This window comes from Astatotilapia calliptera, chromosome 19 (genome assembly GCF_900246225.1).
Source record: "Astatotilapia calliptera chromosome 19, fAstCal1.2, whole genome shotgun sequence".
Lineage (NCBI taxonomy): Eukaryota > Metazoa > Chordata > Actinopteri > Cichliformes > Cichlidae > Astatotilapia > Astatotilapia calliptera.
Window position 1 is genome coordinate 2,043,828 of NC_039320.1, and position 16,318 is coordinate 2,060,145.

At 41.8% G+C, this 16,318-nt stretch overlaps 1 protein-coding gene across 2 annotated transcripts in view; it reads right to left on the bottom strand.

Moving 5' to 3' along the window:
* LOC113011733 (protein jagged-2-like) overlaps positions 1-16,318 on the bottom strand; it is a 49,959-nt gene that overhangs the window by 17,905 nt on the left and 15,736 nt on the right. For both annotated transcript variants that reach the window (XM_026151426.1, XM_026151427.1), the window contains exons 3-6: positions 13,700-13,757; positions 6,924-7,178; positions 6,136-6,196; positions 461-591 (exon numbers count right to left, since the gene is read on the bottom strand). In XM_026151426.1, the coding sequence (XP_026007211.1) occupies positions 461-591; positions 6,136-6,196; positions 6,924-7,178; positions 13,700-13,757 (505 nt within the window). The remainder of the gene's footprint in view (positions 1-460; positions 592-6,135; positions 6,197-6,923; positions 7,179-13,699; positions 13,758-16,318) is intronic.

The window sequence follows — 16,318 nt, forward strand, 5'->3', positions numbered from 1 at the left end:
TCCAAGACATTGGACAACTGAAATGGTACCTATTATGTCTGCTCACATTGTTGTCACAGTTATATTTTCTTTGATCACTACAACCCAAAGACATTTTTTATTTACTGACTAATTTTAAGATCACAGCTTAATTAAGCCTCGAGCATCTATTTAAGCAGTCGCTCTCTCTGCAAGCCACTTGTCAACCCACCTCCAACCCAGCTCCTTATTTCACGCTATTCATGTTGTTTCTGACTTAATTAATTCTATTCAGGTTATATGCTGCCGCCCTCCCCACAAAACGGAGGTATACTGCCACATGTCAATTAGTGCACACAGAATAAGAATCCTGTGTTGACTAACATGGTCCCGTCAGAGCTAGCGTCTGTAATAAATAACCATAAGGATTGTTTGTCTTGGAAATTCTGGCTATGTTAAAGATGGATATCTTAGATCTTAGAAAACATATTTAACTTCTGACCTTTATCACATAGCAGGCCTCCCCAGTTCTTCTCACAGTTGCACTGCCAGGGCTGCTTGCAGGTACCATGAACACAGCCTGGGTATGGCAAGCACTCCTCACACAACGGACCCTGCCAGCCGTAGTTACACCTGCAACACAGAGAAAAGAAATGTCCTTATTTTAATTACCAAATACTTTTGCTGTTGATACAGACAGCACACCTGGGCAGCTGTTTTTGCCTCCTCGCTTCTTTCTTTTCCTCAATCAGGAGCAATATGAACCCTAAAACTGGTTACAGACAGTTAAGCTCCTGAGGACTGAAATACTTGTGCCATTACTAATAAATAAAAAGCACACATAGAAGAGGGAAAACAGTGGGTGAGTGTATTTATTAGCAAAATAAGTGCCTCTTATTTCACACGCACAATAAGAATGTGTTCTTAATAGCACAACCAGCTTGAGGGAGCATCAGGCACACAGACACGCTTAAAAATGCGAGGGGAAAGGGTGGGGGGGTAGGAGGATTTAGCCTTGAGAAAGAGTGATAGTTACGTATTGATAACAATAAAGTCATTTAATACTTCTACGATGTCGGGAAACACAGAGGAGCACTTGATGTCATGCCATCGTGCCAGTGGGACATGGCTGGTGAACACGAGGGATGCTGCCGGGTGCCAAAAAAAGGGCAATTTATGGAGTTCAGAGAGGGAAGAATTCTGCATACATGAAGGGTCAGCAAGTACAAACATCACTGTACTTGACTCAGCCACACATTACCACTGTGACACTGCAGCTGAACGCCACAGCAGGACAAAGCATCTTCATCGAGGTGAGTGACATGTTTGCTGCCACTCCTAATCTTAGAACATGCAGGGCCAGGGGACATTCCTGAGTGTGTTGTGTGTGTGGGTCTGCAAATATCTCGTCATGCTTACTTTCATGTGCACATTCATTCACATTTCCTACAAAGTTTCAGGTCAATTATTCAAAACTAGCTTATGTCTTACTGCTGTAGCACTTATATATGAAATGTGACTTCACTGCTAATATAAAAGTCCAAAAGTCTCATCAGAAGTCTTCAAATTGTTCATTTTGCCAACATATTTGTCCAAAACTCCCAAGTATTAAGTATTAGCAAAAAAAACCTGCACTTTTATTAGAGTTAAAGCCTTCCTTGGTGTATAATACGACTTATATCATCAGAGGCAATACTGTAATCTACAAAATACTGTCGATAAAAGAGAAAAGTGACCTTCTAAGAGCCCGCCCATTTTGTTTGTTTTGTGCATTTCTTCACACAGACGTCATGCACGCCGTGTCTGCTCTCTGCCCTCTTCCTGTGCCGTGAGCGTGGCTTGAGGGCAAACTTGGAACGGGTGTTTTTTTGTGGAACGAGGCTTAGTCGTCTCGAAGCAGAGGCAGGCACAGGGTTAGCTAATCTGTTGGTATATGGCAGCGCTCTGTTATTCCAAGGCCAGTGGTAACCTTGCCCCACCTGTCCTGTCATTTCTCCGTTGGGGCTATTTTGGGGCCCGCAAAACCCACCTCCCCACCCAACCAGCCCTCCTCTCCTTCGACTCTCATGAACACTTCAAAATGGAAGCCGACCAAAAGACCAAAAGGCAGCGAAATGGGTCTCTGTAGCCTGCTGTGATGTGCTGTAGTACTTTGGGACAATGACAGACGGGACAGCACTCAAAAAAAAAAATGTGACTGGGCCCTGGCGTCCAGGAAAACTATCAGAAACCAAAAGAATAAAGCCTATTTGACCCAGGATCACATTTATTATGGTAGCTAATTTCAAATTTTGCTCTAACGGTCTTTAAACTCAATTCATGCAAAATGCTAACAACATATTTTCTGTAGCTGGTGGCCTTTCCTATTAAATGAGCTTGGAATACCTGTGTGTGGTATCAGGCAAACAGAGGCACACTTAAAACAAAGAAAGAAATGGAGCAGTGACCAAGTTCTGATTACATCAAAACATGCACAGACAGTTTGGTCTCATGCACAACTTGCAAGTAGAAATGTTTTTAACTGTATGCATGACTGCAATTTTCATCTGATCTCGCTCTGTATTTGCAATTCACTTATGCATATGTGTGTGTTTGTGTGTCTGGGAGACAGTGCTATGTATTGTTTACTACTGTATGCAGTGTTGTCCGGCTCTGCGGTTGGCAATAGTGCCCTGCACACTGTCAGCGGTGGCAGAGCGGACAGCCTGTCTGGCTGCAGTGTGGGAGAGCAGGGAAATGGTTTCGGGCAGCCACAGGCCAAGGGTGGCATTACCCACAAGCACCGTCACTGGGCTGCTGCTGTCCCATCAATGGAGGGGGCCATGGGGGCCAAGCCAGGGCCTAAAATATCCCTCCTTTACCACAAAACCCCACGCCCCGCCGCTGCCCCTCAGACAAACCACACCCTGAAGACGGGACGGTGGGCCGAGGTAGAGGGGGCTGTGTGTGTGAGTGTCCGTGTGTGGGACCGCTGAATTATTTACAGGCAAGTCTCGCGCCCAAATCCAGCAGACGGACTTAGCCTGCTGTTGCCTAGCTACATGTTTAGTAGTGTCACATGAGGGAGCGTAGGTTGTGAATGCGCTGTGTGTAAGAAACAAGATACCAAACACACATTTTTAGTTTCCTTCTGCCAGGCTGAGATGCTTTTTTTCCCCCTGTTTCTTTCTCTTTTCTCTTCCCTCAAAATTTCCCAGACATTAACCCAGTAACTACTTCTTCTTCTTCTGTTTTTTTCCTCCTCTCTGAAATATAAAATGTTTTGACCGCTATGAGTCGGGTTTTCTCTGTTCTATCATGGGGACAAAAGAATCGGGGTTTAATACTTCTTCTGACATCACATTCGCTCTAACTTGTTCGGTATGCGTTCGCCCTGACACGGTTTTCTATTTGAATCATATTAATACAAGCCCGTTTGTTTTGCGAGATCGCATTACGTGTGATTTTTCTGGAGCTTTCAATCAATTTGCACCTGACACCACAGGCTGAGCCACACTGTAACGTTTGACAGGCGCATATTTGCGGCTTAGGTGGCTGTCTTCTGAATAAACGGATCCTCCCTGTACGTTATTAGATTTACGTGCTTTGTAAACGGTGAAATTGGATTTTTAATTAAAGGGCCTGTATCATCCACAATTTTCATTGCATCAATATAAAGTGGAAGTGGCTGGATCCATTTAAGACTTTTCCACTGACTCCATTGAAAGGGGGCTAATTATGTTTTACCTCAAGTAATGAAGGCAGTGTATACGCAAGTGATCCCCATGAACCAAAAGGTCATGAGAAGACTTCAGACTGCTCTAAACGTGAAGTTTTATACAGTTTTTTTTCTCTTGGACCTGTATGATGTCAAAGACAGGGGATACCCTTAGTAGGTTAGTCTCACAGGAGCCCCACTCACCTGCTATTATCCAGTAAGAAAGTTGGCTTAAAGAGAAGGCATAGTTAGCTAAAATACCTTGTTTTAGAAGGTGGATTAATTTAAATTAAAGATCGATTAAGGCTAAAGTACGAAGTTGGTGTGATAGACAAGAGACTGTTTGTTTTTCTTCTGAATAAATTGTGACATAGATCAGCATTTCAACCTTAACATTGATATATAATACAAATAAATCCTTCTAATGCAATTCATTTCATAATTCATTTCATATCAGTTTTTCTGTGCTCAAGAGTGTTACGTTTATTGTCAGGTGTGTCTGTTTTAGTTTTATTCTCACACAGTTAGGCTTACAGTTTTGTTATGTGTTCGTATAAATGTGAACTATCCCCCGACTCTCTCTTTCTCTTTTGCTTCTTCTCTTTCTCAGCGCTGCGCGTATGTGCGCACCTGATGGCGACGAAGCTCCAAATCACATGTTGAGGCACATTCCAGGGTGTTGCTTTCTCTTACAATCCTCTGGCCATTTTCAATGAGAAATGTCAGCCTCATCAAACCTAATCAAACCTGCCACAGTGTAAAACCCTAACCTCCCTCCCTCCCTTCTGTCAACGCTGCTCTTCTGATGTTTCCAAATACTTGGCACTATGTGTGTGTTTGTGTGTGTGTGTGTGTGTGTGTGTGTGTGTGTGTGTGTGTGTGTGTGTGTGTGTGTGTGTGTGTAGTTTGGCTTTTTAAAGCTTGTGTTCCACTCTGTCTAAATGTACAGTTCAGTTCCAAATGTAATCAAATCTAAATATCTCTCTGCTGCCATCTCTGCTGTTCACATAACTGTAAACGCTTCATCAGCCTTTTTTGAATGCTTGTTGCTTTAAGCAAAAACACTGTAGCTAGTGTAGAAGTACTGGTCTAATACTTTTCATGAACACACGGGAGCCATGAAATACAATTTTTTTTGGAGCAGTAGCATCTCTGATTTGTTGTATTTGGTATCTCATAGAACGTTCATCCAATGAATTATCAAGGCTAAATTACTCAGGTAAAGTACAGCCAATCGCTAGACAACAGTGTGTGTTCTCCAACTGGTTTAAAAATGTTTTCTGAGAGTTGCTGGTAGTTGGAGAAAATGAAATTGGTCACATGTATATATATACAACCTCCTTGTGATTGGTTTGGTCAGTAGCAGGTTGTCACGTATACCGTACATGAAAAATGGTCTCCTCAAGGTAAAAATTCAACCCACAACTTTTTAAACTTGTGGTCAGCCAAATCTTTTACTTTGAAGATGATCATTGTTCACTTTCTTTTTTTATGAGATTGAGGTATGCAGACAAATCGACATCTTTCAAGAAACTGACGTGTGACTGCATCTGTTAGTGACCAGCAATCTGCCACAAGAACCACTCAGAAAAATACATTTTTTTTCTCCTAGTGACTCAAGATTGTCAGGGGGTCGATGACATGTCCCTTAGCCTGTGTCAACCAAAGCATAATGAAGGTTATCTGTAGTGAGGTAAGTTCTCTTGGTTTTGACACGTAAAATGTCATTTAAGTAATTGGTATTTCTTATTTCATGTACTTTGTGTTGTTTGTGTAAATGGACTTGATTACCTTATTATATATTTATATTCGAGGTACTCACAGACTATGTATTGACCTATAATTTGAGTTACCATTAGCAACCAGTGACACTGCCCTCAATGCCCCCTGTCTTTATCCCCGCTTGCTGTCTGTAGCTTTGTGCGCGGAATCCACACTTCCTAACATAAGAGTGCCAGCCATAACAAGATCCAGGATAGGAAGAGGTGATGTGGGCTCCAGACACTGGAAGAGGGTGGTGGAGGGAAGGGACTGCGGGGAGGTACGGTGCCTCTCTGTTGCTGGAGAAGGATGAGGAAGGAAACATGGAAGAAAAAACAAAAAAAAAACAGGCTGCTTTCTCTCTTTCTGTGTGCGGGCAAGAGCAGGCCAGCTTTAGAACAGGAAGCAGAACAATAGCTTCTGGATCAGAGTGGAGCTGAGGGATGGAGGTGGAGGAATGGGGGGCAATGCATCAGACTGGGATGGGGGAGTTAAGAGTGATGCGGGGTTAGGCTGCTTGGTATGTTATTAACAACCCCCTCACCCACTCACCACTCTGTTGTGTCAGGACTGTTATTCTCATTAACTCCCTATGTGTTGGAGGTGGTGGTGGTGGTGATGGGGTTTCCATCCAAACAAGAACATATTTTCCATCACTTGACAACAATGCCGTAAGAGAAACAAAGAGGTGCATAAAAAAAAAACTAGAGGTGACTTACTTGCATTCTCCTGGCACATTACAAATCCCGTGGATGGGGCTGCAGCCTTGTTTGCAGATGGCTTTTGAGAAGGAAAAGAGAAAACGACATGTATGGATTTGTCCAAAAATTGTGAAAAACTCTTTTATTTAAAAGCATAATAAGGCTAACATAAAGCATTTGAATTCTTTTGAGCTTTCAGTCATTAAAATGTCCTTCCTTAGCCCTCCCTGCTCGTGAAAATGCAGAGAAACTGTTGTGACAATAGATGGATGAACTGTCAAGACAGCTGAAGGTGCCTTCAGCAATGGCAGGAATTTCCAGACATTCTTCACATTCTTGCAAAGTGACATTTGACACGAATTTCCGTGAACTTCTGAATTTCATCCAAAAAGGGCAATAAGGAAGGAAAAACTGAGGATCCACGTGATCATAGTAAGCTTGGATGAGGAGTGTTTATTTGAACCTGGCTGCTTTTGGCTTTCCAAAAGTGGTAAGTAATTAAAAAAAAAACATTTAAAAACAAAGTGGAAAATGATGCCAATGAGAGCTTCTAAAAGACAGTTTTGATTCATTTTGATTCATTGCACATATACCAGTACTCCCCCATAAAAAGTGCTGCGATTTCACTATGAAATAGTGAGAAATAGATACATTATTAACTGGTTATGACACTGAAGATTTAAGGTTTATATTGTATTATTTAGTTAATTATTAGTTAAGGATTAATTATTTTTATTTTCTTGTTAACATTATTACATGGTAGATTGTGTTGCTGTTTGCACTTTGACTGATATATTTTTTCCTACCTTTGTTGCAGTCAGGCCCTGTCCAGCCCTCCATACATTCTTGGTTTCCAGTTTGGTCGCACACATAATGGCCGAAGTAGTCATTGCGTGGACGGCATACTTTATTGCATTTGGTGCCATAGTAGTTTTCATCACAGCGCACACGGATGGTGTAGCCAATACTAGCAATCAAAGTTTTATATTCCACCACTTGTTTCTCCTCTCCAGGGTTAATCATTCCTCTGTGGATGCTGCGCACTATCAGTAGCTCATCATCTGGACAAAGCAAAAACAGATGATACAGAAACAGATGTTAAAAAAATGCTATGACAAATTATGCTTGTTATTTACTCAGTGGACAATTTTTCCTTTTAACTAAAAAAAACCTGCAGCTCATGGAAACAACGTCAGTCGATTTTCACAGGGTTATCTCTCCCAGCTTTTTAGGTCAATATAGCTGGTTGCCAACTGCATAGCAATGGAAGGTTCACAATACTGAACGATGAATTCTTGAGGCCCCAGTGCAGAGCCCTGTGGTACTCCGTGACTAACTTTCCTGTCGCTAAACTGGCTAAAATCAAGTGCCGTCATTAGTGCTGTTTATAATGTGCACTAATTCCTGACAGATTATCTTTGCTACAGTCACAACTTGTACTGTGAAAAAATCCAAAGCCTGTCAACTGGTGATGCAGTTCAAATTTTGCCTCACATGGTATACGTGGACAGACTTCCTTTCGCAGTCTAGGAAAAGTTGAAGTAGTGATTCATTTTCATGTATACAGATAAAGAACAAAAAACACAGAAATGCTCAAAAGATCTGATGTTTTGAGGTGTAACCTCTGGTCAAGCTTCACTCTGTTCTATCAAGAATGTGGTAAAAGAAAAAATAAAAGTTGAGGAAAAAGAGTGAAAGAATCGGAAAATTAAGCAAGCACAAGCGAGGTCTGCGAGGGCTTGATAACCGAAATGCTTTTTCAGTTTTCCTGCTTGGTGAAATGCTTTTCAGGCCCCCTCCTCTCCTGCCACCCACTTTCAGGATATCCAGCTCGACTTCATCGGAGCCAGGCCGGAAATAATAAGAGACGGGGAACAGGCAAGGAAGGGCGACATAGGAAAGGCCCTTTAGCTCGTTCTCAAGGAACAGAAGCACCACGACCCAGCAGGCTTCTCTGCATTCTCATGTTTTTAGAGAGTGACAAGGTGGAGATGGACTGAAAGACTCGTTTTTCTCTCCTGGCTCATAAGCTAAATGCTGACAATGCTATTAATGATATGTTTCCATTATAACTTGGGTTGCCTTTAGTTTAGCAAAACTTTTCCTTCCAAAATGCAAATTATCTATGCAAAAAACAAAAAGCCCCAGAGATAGGACTACACCTTAACGTTTGATTCAGATTTTCATTCAGTAAGTAAGCATTGAGTTTTCCTTTTTGGAATAGGGATGTGGTTGGCTTTTTTTTATACATGTTTCGAGATCTATATAGTCATCTAAGCTGTCTCAGCTCAAGTGTCAGACACTCTTGAACCTCACGCTCAGTTCATGTCATTGTTGCTAGCTTAGAATGCAATGTATTTTTTTTTAAGTTGTGATGAGTCATGGGTAGATCTGAGCTGAGAAACCCCTTTTAGCCTATATGTGACATTATTTACAAAAAGGAACATTGTGTTGCAATAAATAAGCTCCGAGACTAAAGACTGAGACCATAAACTCATCAGGGGAGTGTTTACTCAGGTCACACATCAAGTGAGCAGTGGGGTAATTTTCTCATAGTTTTAACTTACAATCAGAGGCAGCAAAGGTGACACCCCCTGCTGGCCTTTAAAAGTAATGCACATTTAAAGCATTCCCATACTGACTTTAGATTACAGCAGGAAGGCATGTCCACCTTTACATTACTGGATTTAGCCACTTTTCACACCTCTTTAGTCATGGCAGAAGAATAAGACTGTGAAGTTGTGTTTATAAAATAACTTTTTAAAAAATATTTATGGTCAATAGTTATGGTAATATAATACCTTAAATATATTTGTGAACAACATTTACCCTACAATAGCTCAACTTCCTAAGTTAGACAGTGTAGAAAAATGACTGAAAAGCTAAAAGACCTAGAATCCATTTTCACACTGTCCTGATTTACTGAGGCTCACTGTGAGTTAACACACTGCCACAGATTTCAGTCCCACACCCACCACCTGAAACACCCAGGCACTCACTCACTGCTGTTCATCTCCAGCAATTAGATATAAAAATATAGACCAATCATGAGCTCCCTCTGTAGTGGAGGAGACACACTAAGAGGGGCCGTTGTTACTAGGGAGAGCAGGCGAGGGAAGGCCATTTAAAAACCAGCTTATATAAACAACGAGGGGCTTCAGATCCGAGCAGCTGATCATGTCAAGAGCAGCACGATTGTCTTTGCTTTCAAAGAGAGGAATTAATTTTAAAAATGTAGAGTGATGGCTTTGTCCAACAGTTTCAGTTGTCAGGCAATGTGCGACACAGTTCATGGGACAGGAGAGCTTTAAGAGGGGCTGGGGGTCTTTGAACTTTGACCTCTTTCTCTACCTGACATCTAGCATTTTGCAGAAGTTGTTGTTACTGTTTTTTGTTTGAGTCTGCAAAATCTACACCTGTTTCCTCACAATTTCTCCAAACCAATTGTCTGAATAAGACACGGGGTTGTGACTACAGCTGAGCTGATAACAAAAATCAGAATCAGAAAAGTTCTGCAATGTCTGTCCCAACTTTTCTTTCTTGCTTAAAGACACCAACAAACAGAACACCGAGAAAGAATGCCAGCTGAGTGACGTGACTCTTACATTCTCCAGTGAAACCATGAGCTAACTGGTTGGCAAGGAGTTACTTTCCTTTGTGAACCATCTTCCTCCAGGTGTACCACCTAACGTTTACAGCCATTTGTCATCTCCCTACCTTCTTAAGGCAACTGTAATAAACCTGTTTTTTTCCCATAAATATTAATGGAGCAGTCCTCTCATCTGAGGATTTGTTGTGACCTGCTTGGCACTACAGACAGATCTGAGTTAAATGGCAAATTAAAGGGCAAAAAATGCACTAAATCAACTCCTTCCTTTGATTGCCAAAACTTTATCATAAATTATTCGATGACAGTTAATAGTTTGGCACAACTTAGCAAAAGACTCACTGATATTTCCCATCAGTGAAGAAGCAAATCATCCATTTTTTAAAGTTGAAATCATCACTATACGTGCAGAGACCTCTGCAGGTTTCCATTACATTCAAGATTTAAAGGGGAACCTCAAAAAACCATCGTCATCTCCATTCCAGACGTGCAGCTGGCTGATGTATTTTTAATACTTTTAGGACCAAAGCTGAGCTTATCTCTAGAGAATGCTACCAGTGTTTTAGCATCATTCATACTACCATCCAATCAGTCTGACATGCATAATTCATAATTCTTCCCCAATACACCAACAATGCACCAGCTCTGATGCTCAATAACATCCCAGCCCTCTTTTCCCAAGGCTTTTCTGTTTTGCTCTGAAACAGGCGGGGGGGGGGGCTTCCTGAAACATAAACAACCTTTGCGAGGCCTTCTTTTTCCTGAGGCCTCTGCAACCTGCAGCCCAGGCCTGTTCATGCATACACTGAAACGCAGGCGAGGAAACTCCCCTCGTATGCTCTCAGAATATTTACCAGAAGTTGAGAGGAAAAATCGACACATTGAGACACGTCACACTTTAATGTTGTTGTTTAAGTGATGAGCTGCTGATAAAGTGTTAGATATTTTGGGAAAAGAGCAATACTTCTCTCATTACTCTGAATTAAACAAAGGTAAGCCATGTTAATTATCCCCTGACTGTGAGTCATGACAGTGGACTTACCATCGAAGACTCTGTACGAAAGCAACCAGAGTTTGTGGTTTGAATTTGGATTTTTTTTTATGATCATCAGTCTAAAAATAATCAATTCATAATGATATAAGTAGCAGAAAAAAATAAAGTAATTGACTATGCTTGCTGTTTAATGAACTGTAAAATAAAAGTAATAAAAAATGTATAATAATAAAAGCTTTTATAAGATTTTAGACCATTTACAAAAATTCCACAGACCAAATCTGAAAAAGAACCAGTAGATTAATTAATCAAACCACTGTTTATTACACAATGGCCACTACAGACTGAAGTCTGGCCACCTCTCTGGCCAACCCGCATGACTAGGGCTGGCTGTGGCTCAGGAGGTTGTCCACTCATTGGAAGGGTGACCTCAGTCCCTGTACTTAAACTTAGCAGTTTGTTGAGGCTGGAAATGAAGAGGGACAGCCTAAATCATGCTCAGATTTCACCACCCCAGCAGATCCCTAACCAAACTCCAAGGACGATGCAACTGCTTTACACATGAAAAAAAAAAATACAGTACAGAGTAAACAGGGTTTGGGTTGGAAGATATTCAAAGCATTCATTTCTGGGCTCCTGGGCAAAGCTCAACTTGATTGGGACATCCCTACGTAGATTCCTATTCTTGTGCACGCCTGGGCACATGAGAACTTTCTCCTTCTCTATAATTATGCTACACTATCACTAATGTTTGCTCCACCTCCACCTGCTCCACTCTCACACACACACACAGCAGGATGCTGCAGGTTTGGGCCTGCTCTCTGACGTGCGTCGCGAAAATGTAGGAAATCCCAAAACGGAGGCAGAAAAGACAAGCGAAAGTAGGCAGATACACCGAGAAGTCAACACTTAATCCCCAAACAGCTTTGGAAAGACACTTGTGGTGGCTTCTCATTATATCATTAAATATCTATTTTTAGTTTGTCCAGTTTGACCTATAATTAAGCCCAAACTGTAAGCTTTCTCTCTTGACAGGACCCTCGACTGCTGACAGACTAACTGACAGATTCAGGACTGAAACCTATGATCATGCAATGAGACTCAGACCAACTCTGCAAGACAAGACACGGCGGTCGACACATCAGCACCTCCTGCATGCCTGACTGCCTGTCACTACCTTAGAATACACGCCTCCCCTCCCGGGATAAGTAAAGCACCCCCCTCCTGCCGCTGCACCATCACATCTAGCAAGCTAAAAAGTACTCGAATCACCGTCCACGCTGAGCCATAGCAGCCTGTCACAGTGATAACAAAGTGGCGTGCAGTAGCCAGACAGCTGCCAGGATGCTAATTAGGAGGTAGCGAAAAGTGGGGGTGGGGGTCTGCAATTAATGGCTTAACGAGGCAATGCTCTCACAGACTTAATATAGAGGAGAGGCATAAACAGCCTGGGTGACCCCGAGAAGGGTAGAGTAACACAGTTTGTGTGTACGTGTGTGGTTGATCATAGCAGTCATCTTCATTTAAATTAATGTGAAAAGGTCATTTTACCTTCAATATTAGATGCAAACAAAGCCAAAGCTGTTTGGGAATCCTCACATTATGGACGAGCACCTCCTCTCTTTTAAAGCTATGCATCCATATCCATATGCTAGTATTGCATCCCATTAAGTTTACATCTTCTCTGGCCCGAGGTTTGCTCACTTTCTTCCTTTTCTGCATTTATGTCTGATCTGCACTTACTGGCTCACCGACCTGCTAAGTGTTTACTGTCATTACTGTCTGCACGGCTATTCATGTCTCATCTGATGGCTGTGTGACCTGACTCGTCTTGAGCTTTTTTTCCTCCCCACTATCACTAAGTGTTTGTTTGTTTGGTTAACATTGTAAAATCTTGGCTTAACTATGGGAAAACCTATAAATGCTTCCATCATGAGTTAACACAAAGTTAATGTATTGAGTAAGGAGCTGTTCCTGTGGCATAAAAACATCACGTATGTAGCTAACAAAATACAGTCTGGATACGGGCTGACAACACCCAGAAAATAGGGAAAGGAGTGGTGCTACTCAGGCCTCCCTTCAGCTACACTCCTGATCTCATATAAATAAAATTGGACTGAATTTCAGCTGAATGGTTCACTCAAGGAGTTTTCTCCTCACTGCGTCTGTTCCTGCACGCGTGGAACAAAAATGAAGCTAAAGCCACTGAATCAAGGGTTCTCAAGATTTAATAATGAACTTCAAATTTAGAGTGACACATCATCTTTAATTGTTCTAATGCATCTGTTTGTGTGACGGTGGTTTATGTTAGGAACAGCCATTTTTTTGTAAGGTTTATAAGCATTTTATTGCATTTTTTCTTTATTCCTTGACACCAGCTGTGAATATTAAGAAGATTTTTATAGCTAGAACAAGAAGCTGAAAAATGAGAAGAAAAGCTCCCTTGTGGATGGATGAAATGTACAGCAGCTCCCCAGAGCCGTCATCGACCCACATGACACACCTTGAGAACCCTGGCACTAAATGAACCGGGTCCTGAATCAACTCCGGGAAAATAAAGCCAACAACGCTAACGAAGCGTTGCCTCCTAACGTAGATTGCATCCTTCAATTAACCTTCCTCACTATGGTGCTGGAAAACAAAGCCAAACAGAACTGAGACCAGAAGTGTGTAAACAGGATACAGCTGTGTACTAAAGAAATCTGGTGCTGGCAGGCAGGTCGGTTAGAAGCTTCACAAGTAGATTTGATCTTTCCAGTTCACACTGTCTGTGCTGATGTCTTGACAATGTTCAGTGAGTTTATCATAAATGAACTGTGCATTTATGCATTTATGCCCCTTGAACCATCCAAACAAAAAGAAGTCAGCTGATAATAATTTATTTTCTTGATTATTTAAAGATTTAAAAAAGCCTAAATGTCACTCTCTCATCATTGAGATAGATGGAAACGATGGAAAGAACACTGAAAGGTGGACCTTACCATTGCTGTGTGTGCCGTTGTCCCTGTCCCACGCCTCCACTATCACAGTGAACGCTCGCTGAAACACAGAGAGGAGGAGAGACAGAGGTCATCACGGGGTGCACTAATACGGAAACATCACAATCAACTTTTCTGCTCAGACTCGTGCCCAGTTCATGATGTAGACATGGCACACGACAGTGAGTTTACACAGAAACCCAGATACGAACAGACACGGAAGACTGCTTTCAGAAACTGGCACACACACATATTTGGCACAGAAGGTGAGAAGCGGTGGGAAAATTTGTTTTGTTCCCACACTGCTGTCACTGATTACCTTCCGTGTAACCAGGGCTAGTTAAAAAGGGCAGCAACCTGATCATTCAAAAAAGAAAGCATTCACCTGGAAAGTAGCAACACACAGTTTCCATATGATCCTTTCAAGTTCAGTCAGATAGACATTCTCCTAATTACATTCTTTATATTTTTCTCTCTTTTTTTCCGGATTCTCTGGAAGGTCAGCACCCCCAGAGCTGGCAGGTTTTTGATGACTTGCCAAAAGGCGGTTAAATAGACTATATTGATCTCCAATGGGGAAATATAATTTTCTTGCCTTCTCCACTGAAATCCCCCACAGGAAACTGTGTCCCAACTTGTTTTAAATGTCTAGGTACGCATACACCGATCAGGCATAACATTATGAGTACTGACAGGTGAAGTGAATAACACTTATCATCATGGCACCTGTAGTGGTTGATGTGTTAGAAGTGGGAAAAACGGGCAAGCCTAGGGATTTCAGTCTGACGAGGGCCAAATTCCAAAGGCTAGATGATTGCTCCAAAACTGTAGCTCTTGTGGTGTGTTCCTGGTCCCCAGTGGTTAGTATTTATCACAAGTGGTCCAAAGAAGGAACAGTGGTGACCAAGAGTCTTTGATGCATGTGGTCTAAGTATAATAGTAGTATTGAGCTACTTAGATTATACACCCCCGCTAGAGTACTAAGATCATCTTCCCAGTCACTTTTGGTAAAGCCGAGATCCCAGCTGAAGACTAGAGGTGACCGAGCGTTTGCCTCCATCTGTTGTTTGGGTTTGCATGTTCAGGATGGTTACTATGCCTTTCTTTGGATTGTCTGTCATCCACAGAAATGAGGATTAAATTTGGATTTCTGTGTTAAATAATACCAGATACAGTAAATGTCACAATCTGCTGAGTGCTAAACTGCAGGTTTATGTGTATAATGCGTGTGAAAGCCCAGCATGCCTGCACACTGTGCCCTACTTTCCTGAAGAGATGGACTCCACTGTCCCACAGCAACAAACTCAAACTGTGGATTGTTTCAGGTGCAGGGCTATTTTTCCCCCCTCTCCCTTTTTTTTCACGTGCATCAGCAAACAAACCGAGATGGAGCTCGCTGTCTGTCATCTGCATGGGGCCAAGCAAGCAGCTGTGAGTTCCCATGACCCAAGTCTGACTCAGAGTGACTGAAGGCTGCAGGGAAGATTACAAGGGAGGTTACAAAGTGGCGCTAGGAGAGATTAAAGACGAAGCGCAAAAGACATGGGGTGAGGTAGAGCGCTCAGGTGCTCGGTGGTGCTTTAAACGTAATTGCGTGGTGTGAAGCTCTTTGGGTGGGTAGCTGAGAAAAGTCGTGGGTGAGACAAAAATACAAGTCAGATATTGCTCTTAGCGCTTGTTAGCACGTGTTTTTTAAATTAGTTTTTATTTTAGGGTGTGTTCATAACATGCAGGTTGGCACCACGGCGAAAACAAGTCCAGAATCGAATGCTTCGTGGCAAATAGAGTGTGACTAAATGATTAATGACGTACTTGAAAACGAATCAAAAATTCATGTTCAGTTTTGTGGATAAGTTGTTTTATGCTCAACTAGTACACTAAACGAGTGTCACTGTTTCTTTAGTCTCATGGAGCTCTATTCAAGTAAAGTCTGTCGACTAATTAAAGGGAAGAAACAAAATAATTGCAGTGAATTGGCATTATATAAGGAGAACTGATTTTTTTGATTATTCTAGAAATGAAATGTGACTATATATATTTTTTTAAATTACGCTTTTTTCCCCCTTTTTTCTTCACCCATTACATTTTTGAAGTAATCACCCCAGCACCAGGTAGACATTTTCATCTTTTTACTCCACACATCACGAACTGATTAACGTAAAAACTGCTGTATCTGATGTTAAAATCCTGGGTACATGAAAGGTAAAGCTCCTGTCTTTACCTCCCATCTCTTTACCTCTCATCTTAATTCAATGAATGCGCCTACTTTACCAATCCTAAATCTGAAAGTTGGAGCGATCTCAGGCATGCCTGCCAAATTAGCAACGCAATCAAATGTGGGAAAGTGGAAATGACATTAAACAAAGAGGTTTCGTAGCCGCAAGGTGTCTACGTAATGTCACAGAACTTCCAGAGAGAGCCAGAGGCATTCACAGGAGCATTTTCTTACAGGCTCTTTACACTCCCTCTGTGAGTGTAGGCATGTGTTACAGCATCACCACAAGGGACAGAAAGCCGCTACAGTTTTCCCAACTTTTATTTTGCAATGCAGCTATTACTACAATCGTTTGGAAGAGGATGAGCTGTTCTACCCTGCGAGATAAAGACTGCAGCAGTAATATA